The sequence below is a fragment of the Drosophila sechellia genome, chromosome 3R (genome assembly GCF_004382195.2).
Source record: "Drosophila sechellia strain sech25 chromosome 3R, ASM438219v1, whole genome shotgun sequence".
Classification (NCBI taxonomy): domain Eukaryota; kingdom Metazoa; phylum Arthropoda; class Insecta; order Diptera; family Drosophilidae; genus Drosophila; species Drosophila sechellia.
The window spans coordinates 6,765,005-6,784,510 of record NC_045952.1 but is presented as its reverse complement, the minus strand read 5'-3'; the positions used below and the strand labels follow the sequence as shown (position 1 = coordinate 6,784,510).

At 39.3% G+C, this 19,506-nt stretch overlaps 1 protein-coding gene across 3 annotated transcripts in view; it reads left to right on the top strand.

Moving 5' to 3' along the window:
- The window catches only part of LOC6614310 (protein doublesex), a 41,816-nt gene that overhangs the window by 11,741 nt on the left and 10,569 nt on the right, over positions 1-19,506 (top strand). For all 3 annotated transcript variants that reach the window (XM_002038714.2, XM_032723583.1, XM_032723584.1), the window contains exon 3: positions 19,287-19,424. In XM_002038714.2, coding sequence (XP_002038750.1) covers positions 19,287-19,424 — 138 coding nt within the window. The remainder of the gene's footprint in view (positions 1-19,286; positions 19,425-19,506) is intronic.

Below are 19,506 nucleotides of genomic sequence, written 5' to 3'. Positions count from 1 at the left end.
GCCAAAAAAACTAAATTACCCTGTGTGAGGATTCAACGGCTCTTTAAGTGAGTAAAATTACGGGGTACAAACAGATTTCAACAAAAAAGATACTATACATACACGTTCTCTGTGTTAAGTTATTATTGTGTGGCATCAATAAAAAATTTAAAATTTTCAAAACAAAAAAGGAAAGCTTATTCCATCTTCGACTTTGTTGCCAAAATATTCTCTCTGTGTAGCTAATGTCCGAATATCCCGAAGCTTGACCAAATAAGGCGGCCCGCTAAAAACACTTAAGCAATTAGGAAACAGAGTTATTTATTTAGGGGAGGGCATTGGCTGTAAGGATGTCATTTTCGATCCCATTGATATAATGTTAATACGGGCATTCCGTTGACATGATCAACAGCACCGGGAAGGAGGATGATTGATGCCCGGCCCTGCTGCTTTTGTTTGTACGATCAAAATAGGAGGGCACTTAAAATAATTGCTCCTCCGGGCGCGATTCTTTGCCACTCAATTTATTAAATTTATAAAATATTTATGAAGCCGTCTCTGAGTACGTTTACTTATAAAAACTTGTTGCTGCAAATGGTGTAATTGCATGTGAAGCACTGCTTAAAACAACATTGTTGGACCCCCCGAAAGATTGGGGCGCTGGCTCTCAGTTCCTCTGTTGCCACTTAGTAATCGGACGCCGTCTCCGCTTGGCCACGACTTCAGAACTGTTTACATTTCCACAGGCACGCAATTTATGATCCGGCTTGGGGCAGACATTGTTCGCAGCATTGGCATCCCTGCTTGCAACTTGCAACTGGCAACCTGCAACTTCCCTGCGGCAGATACAATACGACTGCAAGTGCGCGAAGTGAGTACATTCGAAACGAACTGGAATTTGGGAATGGGCAGAGCAAAGCACTTGCAGATTTATGGCAGGCATCTGCCCAAAGGTGCCAAGAACTTGCATCATAAACCGAGTGTGTGATTGGTCTCGCCGCGGGCCAAATTGATTTATGGTCCTCTGCGGATACGTGTTAGCAGTTATCAACTGCTAAATCAGAAGAGTTTGCGCCCACAAATGATATTTGCCTCGTGGAATTGATGTCCCAATCTAAGATTTCTAAGCTTGGTGGTTTAATTATAACAATAAATAACAATAATAACTGCAGCAGGGGAACTTAAACTGTTTTAAAATGCTTACAGATGGAAAAAGAGTGCGTTTCACACGAAGTGCGCTTAATTGATTTCTGCGTTCTGTAAATAATGCATGATCTATAAAACTGGGGGCTTAATTATAATAACTAATAGCTAGTCAGTGCTACAAAATATATATTAGAGTGCTTTAATCTGATTGCAAGTAGGGAATCAGTGCATTTCACACGAAGAGGGTGGGTCTGTAAGAAAAGCAGAGAAACAGTTTTAATAAGCACATAATGTGCTTTTAATTACGTATGAAAGTTTTTTAAAGTAACACCAAGTAAGAAAGGTTTCAATAAAAATAATAATGAGCTAATGCTTATACGAAAATATTCTAGAGCCAAATATTCAGCATTGCACTAATTAAATTCATTTTAAATTTAGGAATTTGTCTTATCCATAAAATGTATTTCGCATACTGCTAGTACCAACCTCTCGAAGTTCAACGACCTCCATGATTACCTTTTTCCTCCTTCAACCTCTTATGCTCCGCATTCGGCTTAATATCCCAACAATTAAAGTTGCATCAACAAAACTCAGTCAGTAATAATATCCACATCTTATGGGCCAACGTCCCCGGTTCCTTTAAGCCAGTTTTTCCTAGCGAATTTCGTATCTGAGCTCCAGAGCAAACAGTTGCATACGTGCATAAATAGGTACATTGATCAGCTGATTATAGGGCGCAGGTGAAAACTGGTTTTCCTCTGATCGAATTCAAAGCCGCTTGCCAAAAGATACATCCTTAACTTTAAAGGATGTCACGAAATGTCAACAGCAACAGAGCTAGAAATGAATAAGGGATCTACTTTCTACACAGTGAAAAATATCTATTTATTAATATTTATTTCATTAAAAAATTTCATTCAGAAAAATTAATAAAATTGATAGGAAATTATGCAAGCACGTAATTAAATTAGTTTCGATTGCTTGCTAATATACAAATATATTCGTACAGTGTACGTTTTTGACTATTTGCACTTTGTTTTTCGTTGAACCCATTTGCAAACCGGCGATTGCCTATAAATAGCAGGAAAAATCATCAAAATATGCAAATTATTAAATTAGATTTTGTATTTATATTGCATTTTATTCGGTGGCTCTGTAAAATATTTTCAAACACCGTCACGCTTTTGCGACGAACAGAATTTCATAAATTCCGAATGCACTTCCACTAACTAATCTTAATTAGAAGACTCCGACCAACTGATTGAGGACCCGCCCCCTTCATTAGTATGCATTGTTCTCAGCCACTTTACACATCAGGGAAAAAGTTTGGCATGCCACTTAGTCATTTCTGGATGCCACCTCCTCCAGTTACGCCGATACACTTCCTCCGCCGGATAATTGTGCCATCTGAATCATAAATTACCAAACCAAATCAAAGGGCGGGGCGGAGGCAATGTGATATGATCATGGGAGGCGCACACCTTTGTTTGGTCATGTTCCTGGTCATCTTATCTCGGAACGTCCCCGGTATCGGCAAGTATCTGCATGTGCATCTGCATCTGCAGCGCCGCCCAAGGCTGTTCTAACCGGTATCGAGATCGAGATCGGGATCAAATAGCTGGCCAAACATAAAGACTGATTGATGCACGGTCCGAGTTCTGACCTGGCTGAAGGCGTCTGGCCAAACGACTTTATTTCGTCTTGAATACGGTCTTTAATGTCCAGAATTCAATGATTGATAGGCCATGGCCAGGAGCCCCGACAACGCCGAGCATGTCGATGGCCATTAGGGTAAATATGTGAATTTGCATATTCGGCCAAAGCCAGCAACCCACGGCTCTCGGGCGACCAACGCCCTCAACACGCGACCACACGGTCGGTTAGTCGGTCTGTCATTCGCAGGCCTCCACCGCGCTTGTCTATCAGCAGTCCAACAATTTGGACCTCGGTGCACCCCATTCACTTCATTAAAAACTTGTTGCCATTTCAATTTGAAGCCGAAACACCGGCTGGGCGGAATAACAAAAAAAATACAACAGAACTCACAGCTTCGAGCTGCCCGCTGGCTGCCACAAATTGTTGCATTGAAAATGAAATTGCACACGTTGATTTACATTAATGGAGACGGGCCATAAGGAGATACCTGCTCCTCCAGTCGGATTAGCTGTGCGTATCGTGGCCCACAAGTCTGGCCCGCTCCGAGTGTGAATGTCTGGATGAGAAGTCGTAAATAGCAGCTAAATTGCGGCGCGCAAACTCGAGCATTTAATTGTGTGTATAAATTACATTTGCTGGATAAACCATTCTAGTGGATGTGGCGCTTCCTGTCATATCGCCAGATGATTTAGATAGAACACCATGATCACCTAAAATCAACTGACAGCTTGCCATGGAGATTACCAGACACTGTTGGTGCTTCCAAACCGATTGAACATCACGCATTAGTAAAGATACAGTTAATAGATTAGGAACTTGTCTGAAATCCTTATTGCAGATACTGCCTGATACTATCTAGTCTAACTAGTTTGTTTATGTGAAAATGAAAAGACTTTAAATTAATTAAGATAAATATTAATTGCAGCTTTCTACGATAATGATATTGATTGGTATTGATTAATAGTATTTTATAAAAGACTTTTAAGGATTCCTACCTCGTTTGCTTAAGCTTTATCCATCCTTAAGATACTTTCGAACTAACCAAAGAGCTTAGGAAAGAGCCATATCCTTGGTTCCAGAATTATTCCATGCATTAATCTAAAACTCATGTGCTCGAAACTCATTTGGAAATCGGTTTCTATTGCCTTCATTAAATTCGAAAAGATGGCAAAGCTCCGGGCCTCGCCCACACGCATTAATTCCCGCCAACATATATGTACATACGTATGTTTGTATGTACATACATATATAGGAGCTATTAACTAGCCCCAAAATGCTGGCCAAGAGGATCATAAAAGCGCCGTCCCCCCATCAACTTGCCTCCTTCTGCGGCCTGCTCGAGATTTTTAGCACATTTTTAATTTATTTTCAACATTTTTACAATTCTAAAGCATTTTTGCATCTCGTTCCTGGGCATCAAAGTAGTAAATGTCGCGCTGCGTCGTAAACGTGTAGGGTATTCAGTTGAGTCGAGGAGCGAGTGTGAGGAGTGCTCCCTTGGGAGTGCATGGGTGTACATGGGGAGCAGTTGGGGAGTAGATGGGGAGTATATGGGCAGTATATGGGGTGTAACGATATGGGAAATACGCCGGGAAACCTGCGCAGGAACTTAACGTTGGAAACGTGCGCGCCTCAAAGGCAAATTACGTTGCGCAGACGCATTTAATGAGCTGCGCGCCGCTGAGTTGCAGAGCTGGGAGCTCAGAGCTGAGTTTCTTTTACGATGTTTTGCTCAATTCCTACAATATTTTTGTTAGGTTCTTAACGACTAACGACTAAGCCATGCACTGCAAGAAAATGCCCTAGAATCAACCATGCAGCTGGTCACTTTAACATGTTTAATTTGCTACGATGGAAACAACTATTTGCTACGATGGAAACAACTACTGGTTAAGACACATTAGTAACTATTAGTGTATTTCAATCTTACCAGATTTGTAATTCAAATACACATGCTAAACCAAACTGATACCAAAATAGATGAGTATACCCACATTGTGTACCGGATAAATGATTTGCTTATCCGACCAGGCTGAATATTTCTCAGGATCGTAGATCAAACCACTCGCCAATTGGTTACCCTTTCGCAGGCTCTTGGGATTTCACATTATTGGTTTGAGATTTCAAACATAAAATTATAATTTACAACTTTGTTTTTTGTTCGCTGGCTGGAGTGGAGAAACATAAAACTACGTGGAGTCTTTTTAAGTTGATTTTAACAGCGCGTAATTTCATGAAATGCGCGGCAAACAGATGCGACTGGCGATGGAGATCCATGAAGATGAAGATGAACATGGAGACGGAGATGGAGGTGGAGGTGGAGGTGGAGATGGAGATGGAGATGGAAGCATAATATGGCCCTAAACCGGTGGGTCCTCAGCCGCCGATCGCCAGTCGGTTTCCGCCACTTCACTTCCCTGAGGTTCGCCATACATCTTGGCAAAATAATTTAATTATCTTTGCTTGTGGCTTCTCTGATTGCCGGCGAAATGATGGGATTTAATTTTGAACCGTTGCCATTTAGTTTTTTATGTCATATTATAGCAATCCCCTATGTAGGGTTCAAGCTGCAGGTCAACCAAAACACGAAATTCCAAACACTTAAGCTTAATCCTGTGAACATAAATTGGCAATCGAAGGTGTAGCAATCTTAAGAGAAGGAGGCAGTGATGAAGTAATAAAAATTCTTTAAATAAATTAAACAATAAATGAACAATATGTAATATAATAAATAATAATAAAGTTTCAGATAAACCAATCCGAAATGTTAAGTTTTCCACTATTTCAACGACTTTACGCATCGTATCTATGCAACCTTCGGTCGATCGGCCATTGAACTCTGGGTATCTGGCACTTGGTCGGCGCACATGATATTTTATACAAATGCAATTCCATTCAATTACGCGGGGTGCAGACTGCAAGCATATTGCATAATTTGGATAGCCAAACGAGCACTGACAGCTACAGATGGAACCGAATCATCATCATCATCGCCATCGAAACCGCTGGGCGGCGAATGTCGACGGAACTCACCTTGAACTTGAATTAGTTTCCACTGCATTGCTTATTCATATCGAAGTGTTTATATTTATATTTATATATGTATATGTAACAGTTCTGAACTCGGGTATTTGCATTTAAACAAACATCGATACCGATACCGATGCCGATGCACAAACACACATGACCAAGGGTGGGCACGTGGGGCAGTTCAATTCCCGGTTGGAATTGGAATTCGTGTGAGGAAAAGTGAAAACGCCTTGTATTTGAAATTGAAATTTTTGCGAACTGTTTCTGCTGATTTGTTTACCAAATTTTCTAAATCATTTCCCAACGCTTTTGCAATGGAAATGCATTTCTCAGCGGAAATTACAAATGTTTTTGGTACTTAAAACTGGTCCATAATTAAAGGTATGCAAAGCTTGCGCTTCATATTTACTATTTAATCCGCAAAGTAATTGATAGATCATATATCGCAGGTAAAGGTTTGAGCAATATCTCATAGGATGCAAATTACACTTTAACGATGCACATTAAGAAGATATATTCTTTTAATTTGATCAATTAAAAAGATTATAAATATTACTGGCTGACATGCGCAGTAAAATTAATAATCGCAATTAAAATACATTGTCTTAGCCAAACGCCTTTGATTCATATACCCAATTAGCCAAACTCGCGCCAATGGATTAGTCTGCATTTTTCAAACGACTAAAGTTAGTATGTATGACATACGTTTTGTGTCAAAACTTTTGACAGCTTGTCCCCAGCCAATTAATTTCAATTTCCAACAAATTCTTGGCCAAGACACTGCCAGACACTATAAACTCGGTGCGATTTATTTTGTAATTTTGTAATTTCAATTTCGCCACCCCACAGTGTATGCGCTCGAAATTTACGAGCGCGGTCATGGATTTTAATGAGCCCCGACCACAGACCCTCCATTAACATTTCAGCAAATTCTGCAGTTGTAACAACTTATAGGTATAAAAATAAGATTCGCGAGTCGAACAAATATTAGCAAATTAGTGCGGTGTCTGTACAAATTGTCTACGCCATTCGGCAATTCAGTTCTTCTTCGACACTGACATCCCAAGATGCACCCTACAAAATCGAGGAAAATCTACCAAACTCAAGCGACCTTTCATTGTTTTCCCAGCACTCTTTTATCAGCTTGTCAATTTATCATAGCAACATACACTTCACCGGATCTGCCCAATGCGTCTTCTATTTTAGGGCACTGAGTGGGCACGTAGTGGACAGTTTAGTGAGGAATCTCTGGTCCATTCCTATCGGCGGAACTGCAGACACGTCTGAGCGCCGGGAAATTTATTGACTCGGTGTCGACAGGCGCTAAAATTGACCACAGACGATGCATCATCGGAGGTTTCTTGCCACTGTACATTGCAGAAGAAAAATCATAAATTTCAAGATATGTGCTGTAGAAAGTGCACTCCCCTACCTTACTACAAATAAAATGATTTTTTAAAATGACCACCCTACTAACAGATATTCATTTGGATATGACAGCTGTCAAAATTCCAAGTGCTATTCGTCTATGAGTCATATAAACTGAAATACAAAGTTTAATCTAGAAAGCGGAAAAATTAAAATCCTAAATATGTATTCCGAATTTGTTGCCCTCACTTTGTGATAGTCAAGTTTAATATTCATTAATTTCCAACCATCACCCTGATCTTCTCCAAGCACATAGAGTGCTGTTTTGAAAAGCCTGAACCCAATGGAAACACATTTGCAAGCCAATAAAATTGAATAAGCCAAGGACGGGTTTAAAGTGAAGCAGTCAGCAGTAGGCTTTGAGCACATGGGAAACTCGCACTGCACTTTGCTCGCGTGTGAAGGCAAAGTCAAATGCATTTGTTTATGATAGACATACGCACACCAGCGGGCACCCACAGCTGTCTGGCTCTCGACCGCTCAACTGCTCGAACGCGCTCTCTCTTCGGCGAACATATAGTATATATAGTGTAGATATAGCTATAGGAATAGGTATAGTCGGACAGACCCGGCCGCGACCCATCCCCGACCACGACAATCGGCACGTGTAAGCAATTTGTTGGCGTAATCGCAAACAAATGCACTCCCGATGCATTTCTGGCGCTCTCGATGGCGTTGGGCGTCCGAACTGCAGTCCGTTCGCTCTCGAGTTGCTCTTGATTGTTGGTGTCTGCCTTGACAACAGAAAGTGCGCAATGAAAATGGCATTTTCCTTATTAATTTATGCTTGACCGACCACCACCGTACGTATACGCAACGTGGGCCGAACGCTTGTGCTTCTGCTTCTGCTTGCTTGTGCAAATGAAACATTAAGTGCCGAGAATGTCTTAGACATATTCACATTTTTCGAGTAATTTACCTAATCTTATTTATAGGGGGCGCGCTATCGCAGGTATAATTTATGGGCACTGCTTATTGGACGGGCCTCGGGACAAATGGCGAGAGATGCAACAAAATTATCCAATTATGCTCAGAAGATATAATTAATCCGTTAATTGTCTTGAGACTAGCCTGGATTTATGATGGTCACCCGCCTGCAGACATTGGCATTGTATCTCTGCAGCCTGATTTATGGTCATCACGGCGTATGCTCAACATTTAATGCCGCTTCCCCTTCCCACTCGACATTTACCGAATGCCATTTTCCAATTGCCAATTGCCGGGCAATAATTCAATATATTTATTTTAATGGCTTACATGCAAATTGTGCACTTTGTTCAATTCTTTCGTTAATTGCTAAATGCAACTGGCTGGCCAAAGCTATTAAAATTGAAAAAAAAAACAGCTACAACTATTTGACAATTAGACAGGTTTTTTAATTCGAATAACATGTTGCCTATCACTCAATCGACGCGCAATAAATTCCGATTTTATTTTCATATCCATGCAAATAACCAAATCTGGTTTGTGAAACGTCCGCGGCACAGTGTTTTTCGCCTTAATTGATTCATTAACTTTACGATTTTTTGTCGCTTCAATTGCGCAAGAATTCTCTACACACGAGTGGGGTGCATAAAAATATCTATATATCTTAATAACAAGAATTTAGCATGCAAACACTGATTGGTTATCTAGGTGCGCTGCCCAGTCAAATGAGAAACTTAATTTAGCCTATGTTTGTTCACGGGCGAACTGTTTGCGGCACAAAGCTTTCAAAAAGACTATTCAATTAAGCCAACGATCTTAAATGAGGTAAATAAATGTTATCATGCATAATGAGCACTAGTGCAAGTTTTAAAATAGCTAAAGTGCAGTCCGAAATGCATCTAAATATTTAAATTCGCATTCTTTAGATTCTCTTGCGGTTAATCAAATTCATACAATAATAATAATAATTTTCATATCAAACTAAAATTCACTTTTCCAAAACCACACTTATTTATATATTTCGATATTCCAATAAACCACCAAAGTGGAACAAAAATAGACAAAACCGTTTCGAATTAACGAACTTAACTGAGTTTAAGATCAAAGTAGGTATTCGCAGCCTACCACATACGTGAACGATATATTCACAATTCGTTGGGGGTTGGACCAAAAATCAATTTTCAGCCAGAACCCTTCATGTGATGGTTGAAAAGGACACGAACGTCATATCAACTGATTTATATCACAGTCCCAGCAATTAACGCGAATGTAACGGGCGGCAGTAAAAACCAAGGGAAAAGAAATCTACGCTCTTTGGGAAAATGTTGTTCCTTTTTTTTCTTCATTCTTAATTTTACGAGTGCCAAAAACCCTGCGGGCAAAGCCAAATAAATATGTTTGCCGCAGTTGTCGCTGTAGTTGTTCGTTGTTCGACTTGGGGGTCGTCATCATCAACCGACAACTTTGACGTGAACGTGAACGTTTTCGGGGCTGGCTCGTAAAAAGCGCAAGAGAACAAAACTTTACGATGCCACAGTCTAGCAAGCATTCGGCGTCCGTCCAAAGAAGGCTAAGCCCAAAGACAAAAGCATTGACTTTCCACACTACCTCCGGGAAATCCCCGAACCCACCGATGATGTATGAAATTAGTGCCCCTCCACGGTAGCCAAGGCGAATCCTCTCTAGCAATACTTAAGACAGAGCCAATTGGCAATTGGGCTTAATGGGGTTCCAGGACCATACGTAACACGAACACATCCCGAATTCAATTAAATCCTTCGGCGATGCACTAAGAAAAATCAGCTACAACTCTGTACAATTGGTGCAAGGAAACATTTATATTTCCCTTCATAGGTATCAATACTTACAGCGATGGCAACATGTTATGCAATTTTATTATTTATCATTTATTTATAAACCACATGAATTCATCTATATTGGTATTTGGTTCACTAAAATTAAACTTTGAAGACAACACCATGCTATATTATATTTGAGTTTTTAAAGCTGAATATAGTTGTGTTTGCACTACACTACTTTTTGTTTGTGGTCTTCATATAAGCCATCACAATATTTGTTCAGGTGTATCAATTGTTACTTTGACTGCGCGTCACGTTCTTCATACACCTGGCAACCCTGGCCGATAAGAACCTAAGCTCCACCCGCTTATCGCGATCATCATCGGTCCGGAAAAAGGGCAAATAGATGGCACAAACGCTGATAACGACGATAAGTGCTGAGTAGGACATGTGCATTTGAAAGTGAAAGTGACGCTCTCTCTCTCTCTTTCTCTCTCTATCTCTTTCTCTATCTCTCTCTCTCCTGCTCTCTAGTCCCTTTCTTTCTTCGGATTTTTCGGCTTGTGCTGACGGATGCATTCGATGCAAATTCATTTTTGGCCAGCTAAAAATACACCCTCCGAATTCTTGCTGCCAAAATGTATCGCCAGGGATGCATCCTGTGGCATTTCTCAGTCCACAGCCGGTCGAGAAATCCACCAGCCACTATGAGAAATAAAATATGTAAAGACTTGGCAAGCTTTTAGTGCAGGTTTAATATAAATTTAGGGCCACATTAAATGGCTGATTGTTGGTTCTGTAATTTAGCTAATTTATGTGGGCACGACAAGAAATTCACTTTTGACAAAGATATTTCGTTTGCATTCGTATGGGTTAAACAATTTGATTTCAGTTGAATAAAGAAATGAGAATGATTTCTCGATATAATTATTAACTGTGAGACTTTTCTACTGTAAATTGGTGTAAGTGATTTTCTGATCTTGAATTCCCACATCGAGTGGGCACATTCACTCATCATCGTAGGTGTTTGGGCATGCCATAGCTTGGCAGAAGAAAACCACGCTAATTGTGCATCGCTGGGACCCGGAAATTAAATATAGCCCCTCCTATGCTAATTTGCTCTATAATTAATGGCCAATTCTGAACGAGTTATAGTTCATTTGCTGACGAAGATATTCCTGGGTAGAATCTTTTGGCTTCTTCCCCCAATTCACCTGTTAGAGAGCTCTCTCTATGCAATTCACGCGCAATTTACTACGCGTCGTCGGCGGCATCTCTCTTGAACCAGGGCCAAATTGGACGTTATAAAATTGAAAACTGAGCAAAACTTATTTGCACACATAACAAGCACATTTTATTTAATATATGTATATAGATGCCTTATAGGAATGCGCACGATGTGTAGAATTTGAACGGCCGAAAGATAATTTGTGAATACAGAAAGTAATATTAAAAGTTTACGATCTTACGATAATTGCTCTCCTTACTTGCTTGCATTTTTATTATTATTATGTATTCTAAACCAAGTGGTTATTTATATATTATTTAACTAGCTCCCTAAAGCAATCCTTAAGTAATTGAAATATAGATCGCAAAGGCTAAATTTTTCAATTTACATGAAGTTTTTTAAGATTTTTTAATTTTTAAAAGACTACCCATTCACCCAAAGCAACTAAATGCGTTATAATATTGAGAAATATCATCATTGCTAATAGTTCGGCGTTCAGATCATCTACGTTTGATATTTCACCGACAAGATATCAATCGCCTCGACACTTAGTTCAACTTAACATGCCCGCCACGTGTAATCCATAAACAGTTGACGCAGTCCCAAAACACCGCCACAGTAGTCGCTCGGTATGCTGGACAAGTGGCGTATAGATGGGGCACACATTTCTTTAACCACTTTGGCGCCCCAAAAACCCACAACAGCTTGTCGGACTGTGTCAGTTTCCTTGCACTTGGCAGACTTGCTTTCCGTTTTTGCCCTGTCAGCGATTCTCGCCGGAAAATTGGCGGTTGACGTCTATATTAGCGGGTGTGTCTGCTTCCTTTCACTCTGAATTTCCCGCTTTTCTTGTACGACCTTCAGATTCAATTGGCCTGCGAATGGCGCGAAGAGCTTATCTCCCAGACACGATTACATATTAGCAATTTGTAGATAAATAAATAAAATAATATTAAGGCAACTTACCCTATTGGATGTTAACAACTTAAACATGTGTAACCTTACATATACCCTTATTTGCCATCCAATGTATTTAATGTGCCATAAATGTACTGAGCAAATTGAGGTGTAAATGGATACTTAAACCTTTTAACCCCGATTTTGCATTTCATACATTGTTGCTTTTCCGTGTGTAACTCACTTAGAACAAGAAGTATCACATACTTTAGCAGCCAAACCGTTGTAAAATATCTCGATTCAATTCCTAATGAACCAAAGCCACAATGGACGCTACAAAAATCAGACAAGAGATGTCATTGCAAGACAACTTGGCCCATTTAGCATGCCTATTAGTATGAGCAGGCATTCATTAAAATGTCATAAAATTAGAGGCACCAAAGTTGGGCGAGCCAAATATTTGGCAGCTCGATTGCCTCACTCGTACGGGCATTTTTGCTGGCAATTTAAATGTGTCCTAATGTACACATACAAAGTATTTCATACACTCAGCGAAATAATGGAGACGTACCTAAAGTACAGCTTGCGACCAGAAAAGTCAAAAATTGGCAATGATTTCTTGACCCAATATGAATTCTAAGCTAAAGGCGTATAATCATTAGAATAAACTCGTAGATTAAACGTCATATAAATTTAATAATGGAGTCTTGAGGTCCTAAGGTTCCACTTCTTGTTTCCAGATAAAAATTTAGTTTTGAGAGTTTTATTGATTTTTATTTTTTGTATTATTAGTAAGAACTAAAACATTAAAAAGCAGTTTCAATATATATATTCCTACATAGATTTAAATATTAATGATTCAGTTATCTAACAATCATTTTCAAAAATGAATTTAAGAAATGTATAAACGGTTTCTTATTATATACTTACATTTTCTAGGGCACTGTAATGAACTTAAGTTAATAAGTCTGCCTTACAATCTACCAATGCACTTTGTAGACTGCGCTGTATTGACTTTGTTAAATAAGTACGAGATACGTAAGAAATTGTTGATAAGCCCTTTTTACATCACAGAATCATTTGATAATGAAGTTCGATCGAAATCAAACATATAAAAAATAACAAAAGCAGTAAATGGCTACCCTAACAAAAGACAAGTTGCCAAACTCACACAAATCTAATCTATTTTTTGCTAATTTGTATCCACGAATACTAAAAAAGTGCAAAAAAGAACTAAGAAAAGAAACTTTATTACCGGGAACAAGTTGAAGTCAAATGTTAAGTTCAAACAGTAAAAAAACAGCGACAGCGCGGCGATCATAAAAATAAATCTACAGAAAAAGCTTGTTATTTTCGATAATAAAAATAAAAACTATATAAATGCATGCAAAGTGCAGCAGGAGAGTAGGGATAGAAAAGGCTGTGGGGTGAACAGTATGCGACATAACTGAAATATGACACAAGTTCAAGTGAATTACGACGACAAGGAAAATGCGACAAGTCAGGAAGGATCAAGGATACTAGACGGGATAACGACAACGACAAAGGCAACGATTAAGAAAATGGGCACTGAGACGAACAAGACGAGAGCTTCGCCTCTTCTTTATATAACTCGTAAAGTCGCTCGAAAATTGCAAACGTTTTAATTTTGAGATTAAAACGACTTTCGTGCGGAGCTTAACAAGCTTAACTTGGCCAACCGAGTGGCAGGCAACCAAGCAGGGTCCCCTGTGTCAAAGCCAACTTCCAAATTCCAACTTCCGCCTTCTGGCAAGGACGAGCCAAATCGAAGTGCCACTCGCCGCTTGCCACTTGCCACCCGAGTCCCCTGCTCACTCGCTCACTCGTCTCGTAAAAAGGCTGCATGCTACATGCACTTTTATTGGCCTTTACTGCACTGTGTTGACGAATGCACAAAGAGCTCCTCTGGAACGAGCTGCAGCGATGAAGGTGAGCCAGCCAGCGGATATTGGCCAGGTTCTTGTGTTCGGGAATTTAACTCGATTGAAGGTGAGGCAATGAATAACAAATGAAAAGGTAAATGCAATCTGGCGACGGTTACCTCGCCGGTTTACTGCTTCAATAGTTGTTCACGTGGGAGCTATTGTCCGCACAGAAATGTAACCTATCAATGGCTTTTAATCAGTGCAAAGCTGATTCGTGAATTTTCAGTTCCTTTGAGGAAAACCCTTGCATTTCCCGATATATTTCTGCCCATTTGGTCTGATTATTTTGATGACAGCTAGGGCTAGTGAATATTGAATTCCTTTTAGTAAATTCCCTTTATGCAATCAGGACATTTTGCCAGCATGCATGCAAATGCATATCTTAGTTACTTTTTAGTAAGAAATGAAAATGCAGTTTGTTGCTGAAATACATTAAGTTCACATTTACAACACCAATTAGTGAGTGTTGTTAGCATAGCAAATCACTCCAAATGAAATAGAATCCATCCATCCACTGCTTGGTCAACTCAACTCCACGCAGCTCATCACATCTGCGTCTGGGGTTGTGGCTCATTAAAACACTGTTTCTGCTCCTTGCATTTGCATTCCGGTTGCCAAAGATTTTATATTGTCTGCTCAGCGCACATTGGCATTACACCCATCCTCCAATTTTGGTCCGGACATGCACATAGATAGATATAGATATAGCCCACAGCATTCCGAAGCTCGCTTCATTTACCACATTGCCCCAGTGCAGAAGGATTTCGTCAATTCGCCTTCCTTCCTTCTGGTGGCATTTGCCTGCCACTTACTCCTTTCTGTGCATACTGAGCACTTTGAGTTGCCATTTTGTGGATATGTCGATTTATTATTTTTTATTGTTGTTACGTTTTACGACCTGCCTCGAGCAACTCGACTGACTGCCGACGGGGCAGATCTGCAGATATTTCGAGAAATTTACGGGTGTTCCTCATCGCTTTGGTAGCCAGGCTTTATCTCCATTCAGCTGCAAAGCGCACGAAATTTTATCAAAATATTTCCAACATCTCACTTCTGCTCGGTTCTTTATTGCACAAGTTAATTTTACAACGCGATGCCGAAGTGCTCCACACGGAGTAAATCTTCTTTTGGGTTTTCAGCAGCTGCAAAATGAATGCTTTTATCTGGAAAATATTCGTGCTCATATATATTTTTTGGGTTTTGTTTAAGTAAATGAAATTAAAACTTTACCTAAGTAAAGACACACGAAAAAAGGTATTTTGAATGGTTTTTAATCAATGTTGCATATTAAAGAAGTACAACAATTATGTGTAAGCGCATAGAACACTGCGTATGAATGATATAGTTTCAACAATTCAATGTTAATAACAATTACTTTCAGTTAAAAACAACGAAAAAAATTAATTAATAGGTTATATGTGCTTGAAATTAACAATTAATCTTGAAATTGTTCATATATTTGATCGATAGTTTTTGATTCTTTATCATAGGAAATGTTTCCAAAATTTTTGGTACGAGTCTTTTGACCTCTTTTGAATACTTTTTGACTTTGTTATATCAGAAAATGTTTTTTTTAGAACCATAATAATTTTCATATGCATAGCAAGTATGTATAACAATACTAAATAACGAAATATGTGTGTAAATATATTTCGAAATATAGCTTAAAAAATTAAGAGATAATGTCCTTTTTTTAATTGCCAGTTAAAAGAGAAAATTGCTTGTACGCCGTTTTGTCGAAGTATCTTAAATATAAGCGACTGCGTAAATTAAATTGAAACCATCGAGATAAACGCAGGAAATGGTTGGAAAAAGAGGCAGCCAGCGAGCGAAGTGGTGCCTTGGCCATGTAATGCCTGCCAATTGGTACAAAGAACTATATATACGATATATAAAACCTCCTCCAGAAACTGTGCAGCTGCAGCAGGAGCGGCAGAAAGTGCTTCGTGCTGCAGCAACAAACTCATAAAAAGGCGCAGAAGAAACGAGCGAGAAAAGCTTGCTAACGACTTAAACGCCGCAGCAAGGAGCTGGGGAAACGAGGTCCTCGTGGAGGACTCGGTATCGTGGAGCTCGGAGATTGCCGAGTGGAAGGTTAGCTGCAGTTTGGACAGTAATAAAAGTAATAACAACACCAGTACCCAGTACCAGTACCAATACCACTGCACAGTACACAGTACTAGTACACGTGCAACCTGCACATATAGCTGGACCATGTACATGGATTGTATAGTATATAACTTGCTCCTCACGAAGCTCGGATTTGTGTGCCCCCAGTTCTCCTGCCACATGGCCCTGCGCAGAGTCGCTTTATGCGCGTTAATGGCATCGTTTACTGGCTAACTGTACATGCATATAGAAGTGCATCTAGCAGATCTACATGTACACATATACATATACATATAGATATTTATATATATATATTCGTGTACGGTAGGTAGTACATACTTCTGCAGGGGAGGGCGGTGCAACACCGACAGCTGCAGCTTTTCGTGCGGGGATACTTTTCGTGCCAAGTGGGCGTTACCAACGCTTGCCGAGAGTTTTATATAAATGTTGTGTAATGTGTGTATTATTTAGGATTGCACTTAAAGTGACTAAAATGTTCGGTGATTAAGTAAATGTAGGATTTCAGCGTGACATGCATGTTTGGGCAAGGTTCATTCAGAATCCGATGAATGAACTGAACTGCAGTATTCGATTTAATTTTGAGTGTTCAGTTTCATTTCTAAACATGGCACTGTTGGCCGAGCCACGAAATGAGACTAATTAGCTGTAAAAATATGCAGTTGTAAAGTGTTATTAACAAGTTTAGATTACATATAATTATTGTTGTTGAACATTTTAATTGGTGATTGTTATTTCCTATTTTGTTTTCCACAAATGTATTTAACATTTTTGTTGACGTGAGATGAAACATATGAAACGTGAGAAGAAGTATCACGGAAATGTAACATGAAAATTCCGTTCAAAAGTAATAATTATGGAATCTGTTTCTTTTACCCATCAATAGTTTTAGAGTCGAAGTCACGAATATTTATTTGAAAGTACTTTTAAAACGGTTAGGTATTACTAAAGGTTATATGTAAATAGAATTTGTGTGTTCCGCGCCTATTTAATAGTCGCAGGCTAATACTTATATTAAAAATATATCATCATATTTTATTCCTAAAGAGTATCTGATTAAACCGCCCTTAAGTTAAATTGAAAAAGGTTACTTTACAATAATTACTTAGTAAACGAATGACGTTTTTGTTCATTCAGTAGCAAACCTTTTTAAAAATGTAAATTCGCATGGTTCATTGTTTTAAGTCTGGGCTTTAAATGAAGGGTATATATATTCAGTGTTTATATAAACGCTTCTAAGAGATGCTAACCCTAAAAGTTTCTTTTTCATATAAAAAGCGATAAAATCCTGAAAAGAATCATGAATATATGAATTCGATTAAAAAATGTTTGTTTTCTCGTTATAGTCTCAGACTATAAACGCTGCTAACTGCCTAATTTAAAACTTTAAAATTGACTCTTTGTGGTTTCACGCTGTGGTTTTGATTAGCAAATTAGAGTTTTATTATTCTAATACTCTTGGCCACTTGAATGGGAATGTTTAAATATTCTAATTCAAAAACAATGACGGTGCTTAGAGGCAATGGCGGTAGCGATAAGTGGGCAGACCACAGTGAGTAGGGCTAGTAAAATGGTTTTTCAGTTATTGACATGGTCGAGCGTCGGTTGCGGCAGCAATAAATCAATTTATTAGATTTATTTGCGCCCAATAAAATAATTTGCAGGCATAAAATGGTAACAAAACAGCGCCCAAACAGCGGCCAGCCCACTAATGACTTAATTACTAAATTAAAAAGGCGCAGACAGTGCGGCAAATGTTCGTGCAACGCGACCAGCTGAATGAGCATGTGGGCAACACTCGAGTAAAAGTTACAAGCCACAACAGGAAGTAGAGCTGGAAGTAGAGCTGTCCACGAGTTTCTAGTCAAGTTCGCACACGCAATCTGAGTGCACCAATGCAAATCCTGCAACAGCGCTTGTGTTGCATGCAACAGCAGCAGCGCCAGCAGCAACAGCACCAACAGCAGCAACAGCAGCAGCGCCAGCAGCAACACTTGCACGCCAGCAACACCAACACCAACGACCGCATCGCAGAAGTAGCGAGAAGAGCGCCACCATAAAACGAGCCAATGGATATGAAGCTCCGCCTACAACCAAACTACCGACAACGACAACGACGACGGGCCAATGTAGCCGCTGTGTTGTTGCTGCTGTTGGTGTGTTGCTGCTGTTGGTGTGTTGTTGCTGTTGGTGTGTTGTTGCTGGTGTGAGGTAAAAACCAGAAAACGAAAAAAATGGCTGGCGATACGAAGAGCATAATGGCATAAGCTCGTCGAGTAAAAGAGAAAACTGCAAAGTAACACCAGCGGCAAAAATATTAATACGAAGTAAATATTCCACAAGTAAACGGATAAATAGTTTTGTCTTTATTTTTGACACAAGTTTGTGAAAATATGTATTGTATATTGGACTACAACGAAATGTATCTCATGTGGCCAAAAGAGTAGTAAGGTCCTAATCGTAACCTCAGTTAGATGAGATATATTGGTTAGGTACAGAAATTGCAAGATTACTGGAATTACTTTTGATATTAAGATATTAGACTTCTCTATTTGTTTGTTTTGTTATTTTTTTAAAGAAAACGGTTTTATTTTTAGTAGCTCATGGGTTTTGATAGGAAATTACATATTTATCATTATTAAAGATTAGGATCCTTTGCCTAAGAAATTAAGGTGATTCTTCTAAATAAAAAATGAAATGTTTAAATCTATGTATGTACATATATAGTTCTTAAAAACAAAGTAGTTTTATTTGCTGTCTAGACTTGCTTAGTCCCCCGTAGCTAACGATTATGCTTCTGGTTTTCACTGGGATGGGAAATGTTGAACATTCCTGTTTGATATCAATAGCAATAGGTTTCCCGTATTAAGTTTCAAATTATGCCGACGTTTTTGCAGCCATGTTTACGTTGCACATCGCTGTCTGCCAGTTTTTGCACCATGTACTTATGCAAACTGGCGAAATTCAAGATGGAGTGGCTCCACGACTCCGTTTGTTTATGGGATGGAGATATGTCAATGAAGCTGATTGCGAAGTAAATGGGCAGATCGATTGCAGACAACTGATGATCGAGAAGCATGAGAATAAAGATACTAACGACATCTTTCTCTCCGTTCATTTCAGGCCAAGACGTTTTCCTAGACTATTGCCAAAAGCTATTAGAAAAATTCCGCTATCCTTGGGAGCTGATGCCGCTCATGTATGTGATATTGAAGGACGCAGACGCCAACATTGAAGAGGCTTCCCGGCGAATCGAAGAGGGTAAGTCTGTTGACCAGTGATTCAGTGATCGATCACTCCACTGCCAGGCCAATCAACTGGCTGTATAGTGAAATTGTATAAT